Below are 3,952 nucleotides of genomic sequence, written 5' to 3'. Positions count from 1 at the left end.
AATAATAGTCATGTCTGTTCTACTGGTTATTTTTAGATGCAGTGAGATAATATAGGTGAAAGGGCTTTGGAAAATGTAAGCAATGCTACTCAAGTGTATGGTACTATTATTAAAACAACTCTGAGCTCTTACTCATTGCTCCCAGCCACTTCTGGCCTTTCAAGGTGCTTCCTCTTAGGAAGACCAGAGCTAGCTCTTCTTCATCTTTATTGTGACAGTGAATCACCTGGGATCTTATTAAAGTGTAGATTCTGCTTCAGCAGGTCTGAGGTGGGCTTGGAGTCTGCATTTCCTTGCTTCCACCTGATGACGATATTGCTGATCTTGGGCACCACAGGTGAGGTGCAAGGACCTGAACTCCCCCCTTATAGGAAAGGAGAATGGAATCTTTCTACAGTCAATTGAAAAAGAAACAGCTGAGAAAATAGAACAGAAGTATCAGTTTATTAAAATAGTTTCCAATCAAAGATGGTCTGTGGTCACAGATGATATATTTTGGTCTCTGGAAAGACAGAGAGCAAGAGGTGGGAGGAGGAGAGAGAGACAGAGAGACCTGGGAGACTCGGGGCCAAGAAGCCCTGGAGATATTACTTCCTGGACTTCTCTGTAGAGCAGCTACCGTTGGTCTTGCTAAGAGAGTCTGTGCTGCCCATTCTTGAGCCTGCACTGTTGAGGAGTTTGTTGATTTCTCCTGGGATGCTCTGCTTCTCCTCATTCTCAGTCTCCCGATGGTAGAAGTAGTTAAAGTTGGAGACAATAACAGGCACAGGGAGGGCAATGGTGAGGACCCCTGCAATGGCACACAGAGTGCCCACGATTTTTCCCCCTGGGGTGGTTGGGCACATGTCCCCATAGCCCACAGTTGTCATGGTGACCACTGCCCACCAGAAGCCATCAGGAATGCTAGAGAAATGGGACTCTGGCTCATCCACCTCGGCAAAGTAGACTGCGCTGGAGAAAAGGATGACGCCGATGAAGAGGAAGAAGATGAGCAGCCCCAGCTCCCGCATGGAAGCCTTCAGTGTCTGCCCCAGGATCTGCAGCCCCTTGGAGTGGCGGGAGAGCTTGAAGATGCGGAAGACCCTCACAAGGCGGATGATCCTCAGGATGGCCAGGGACATGTTCTGCTGGGCACTCGGCTCTGTCTCCTGGACCAGCTCCGTGATGAGGGTTGCAAAGTAGGGGATGATGGAGATGATGTCGATGATGTTCATGATGTTCCTGAAGAAGTCAGTCTTGCTGGGGCAGACCATGAACCGGAGCACCAGTTCAAAGGTGAACCACACGATGCAGGTGGACTCCACCATGAAGAACGGGTCAGTGAACATGGTGTGGGAGAGGACTGTTTTGCTCATGTTGAGGCTGGGGTCTCTCACCACCTTCAGCTCCCTATCCTCTCGGAACTCAGGAAGGGTCTCCAGGCAGAAGATGGTGATGGAGATGATCACGACCAAGACGGAGACCACAGCCACACCACGGGCGGCACTGGAGCTCTCAGGGTACTCGAAGAGGAGCCAGAACTGCCGGTGGATGTCATTGGTGGGGAGCAATGTTTCAGGATCTTTGATGAAGCCTTCATCCTCTCGGAACTGGTCCATGGCCTCACTGCCCAGCTCATAGAAGGAGATCTCGTCTGCAAAGACGTCGATAGGGACATTGGCCGGGCGCCGGATCTTCCCACCAGATTGGTAATAGTATAGGATCCCATCAAAACTAGGCCGGTTCCTGTCAAAGAAATACTCATTTCTCATGGAGTCAAAGAACTGCATCCTTTTCTCCCGGTTTCCCAGGAGGGTCTCTGGGAACTGATTGAGGGTTCTGAGCTGGGTCTCGAACCTCAGGCCAGCAATGTTGATGATCACCCGCTGGTATCCTTCATTTAAGACCACCGTCTCAGGCCCTGGGGAATCAATGTAGTCTCCTGGGAGCTTGGAGAAGACCGTCTCATGGCTGGTGCTGTCGTTGATGAGGGTCTTCCAGTTGGAAAAGGGGCTGCTCCCAGGCCAGCCTTTTGGGGTGGTTGGGTCAAAGTCTGTGGCATAGCCTGGCTCTTCCTGGATTTCATCTGAGTTATCAAAGTTGACCAGAGCAACCTCCATTTCTTTCCAGCCACACACATCCATCCTACGGGGTCAGGGAAACAGCATGAAGACCCTCAGTCTTCCCCGCCTGCTGTGAGCTGTGGAGAGGAAGAAAGGCATCATGCAAGAGCTAATATAGGGTTCAGCTGGTTCTTGATCCAGCTTGCAGTGAGGTTTACCAATAGGTTAAAAAATGGTTTATTTTTAGCTCAGGATGGAACCTTGTGGTTATTTTGGCAACATTCTTCTGGAAACTAGTTTGCACACTTGGAGTCTGCACACTAATAATGAGAGAAGAAATTGGAAAGACAGAGCCAGACTGAGAGGGGAAAACTTCTCCACCCAAACAGAGTGTCCATACACAATGACAGGGAGAGGTCATAATAATAAAATGTGTAATTTGGTGTTTGTTCGAAGTTCTCCAGTTTACCCAACACTTTTCGTGCCCAATCTCACCTTTAACTCTTTTTTCTCACACTTTATGGCCAGTCCCTTACCTATCCTTTTAGGTATTATATCATCAAAGTATGTCTAGAATTGAACCAGTTCTTATCACCACCACCACTACCTCTTGGACCCAATTGGAATTCTGTTGGGAAGGATGAAGATGAAGGCTGAGTGGACAAGCACTGTCCTCCCAGCAGTAAGCCTTAGCCCCTCCTCTGTAAGTAAGTCTAGGGTTGTTTAGAGGATACATTAACTGAGATAGCATGTGTGAAATGCCTGATGGAGAGATCATTAAGTTACAGTCATTATTTTTGTGAACTTCCCCACATAATAGCGACTTTAGAAGCCAACATAAGTGAAAGTGTTAGTTGCTCAGTCATGTCTGACTCTGCAACTCCGTGGGTTGTAGCCTGCCAGGCTCCTTTGTCCATGGAATTCTCCAGGCAAGAATACTGGAGTGGGTTGCCATTTCCTTCTCCAGGGGAATCTTCCCAACCCAAGGATCGAACCCGGGTCTCCTATATTACAGGCAGACACTTTACCATCAGAACCACCAGGGAAGCCCATAGCCACTGATATTTTTTGTGCCTAAGTCTAAGATGTTTTTTATTTTTCTTTTAATTTTATTGAAGTATTAGTTGATTTAAGTGTGTTGATTTCTGCTGCATAGCAAAATGACCCAGTTTTTTATATATATTCTTTTCCATTACATTTTATCACAGGCTACTGAATATAGTTCCTGTGCTATACAGTAAGACCTTGCTGTTTACCCATCCTATAGAAACTAGCGTTTGCATCTGCTAATCCCAAGCTCCCAATTCTTCCCTAACCCAACTACCTTCCTTCTGGCAACTACGAGTCTGTTTTCTGTCTGTGAGTCTATTTCTCTTTCATAGATATGTTGATTTGTGTCATATTTTAGATTCCATATATAAGGGATAGCATATGGCATTTGTCTTTCTATTTCTGACTGACTTCACAGTATGATAATCTCTAGATTTATCCATGTTGCTGCAGATGGCATTATTTCACTCTTTTTGATGGCTGAGTAATATTCCATTGTATTTATATACCACATGCTCTTTATCCATACATTTGTTGGTGGACATTTAGATTGTTTCCATGTCTTGGCTATTGTAAATGGTGCTGCCATGAACATCAGGGTGCATGTATCTTTTTGAATTATAGTTTTGTCCGGGTGCATGCCCAGGAGTGAGATAGCTGGATCACATCGCAACTCTAGGTTTTCTAGGAACCTCCATACTGTTTTCCATAATGGCTGCACCAATTTACTTTTCCATCAACAGTGTAGGAGAGTTCCCTTTTTCTCCACACCCTCTCCAAACTTTATTATTCGTAGACTTTTTAATGATGGCCATTCTATAAGTCCAAGATGTTTATGGGGAATGATTTCATTAAAAGTC

At 46.1% G+C, this 3,952-nt stretch overlaps 1 protein-coding gene across 1 annotated transcript; it reads right to left on the bottom strand.

Moving 5' to 3' along the window:
* Nucleotides 1-576: 576 nt before the first annotated feature.
* KCNA10 (potassium voltage-gated channel subfamily A member 10) lies at nucleotides 577-2,169 on the bottom strand. Its single transcript, XM_002686147.6, has one exon. It carries the CDS (start codon nucleotides 2,121-2,123, stop codon nucleotides 588-590), a length of 1,536 nt encoding a protein of 511 aa, XP_002686193.1. The 5' UTR covers nucleotides 2,124-2,169; the 3' UTR covers nucleotides 577-587.
* Nucleotides 2,170-3,952: the final 1,783 nt, after the last annotated feature.

The sequence above is a fragment of the Bos taurus genome, chromosome 3, assembly GCF_002263795.3.
Source record: "Bos taurus isolate L1 Dominette 01449 registration number 42190680 breed Hereford chromosome 3, ARS-UCD2.0, whole genome shotgun sequence".
In the NCBI taxonomy this organism is placed as follows: Eukaryota; Metazoa; Chordata; class Mammalia; order Artiodactyla; family Bovidae; genus Bos; species Bos taurus.
Note: the sequence above shows the minus strand (reverse complement) of the source record. Positions and strands in the feature narration are given on the sequence as shown.

Bases quoted from the DNA above. Each gene is read 5' to 3' on its own strand.
- KCNA10 (XM_002686147.6), bottom strand. From the start codon at position 2,123: ATGGATGTGTGTGGCTGGAAAGAAATGGAGGTTGCTCTGGTCAACTTT.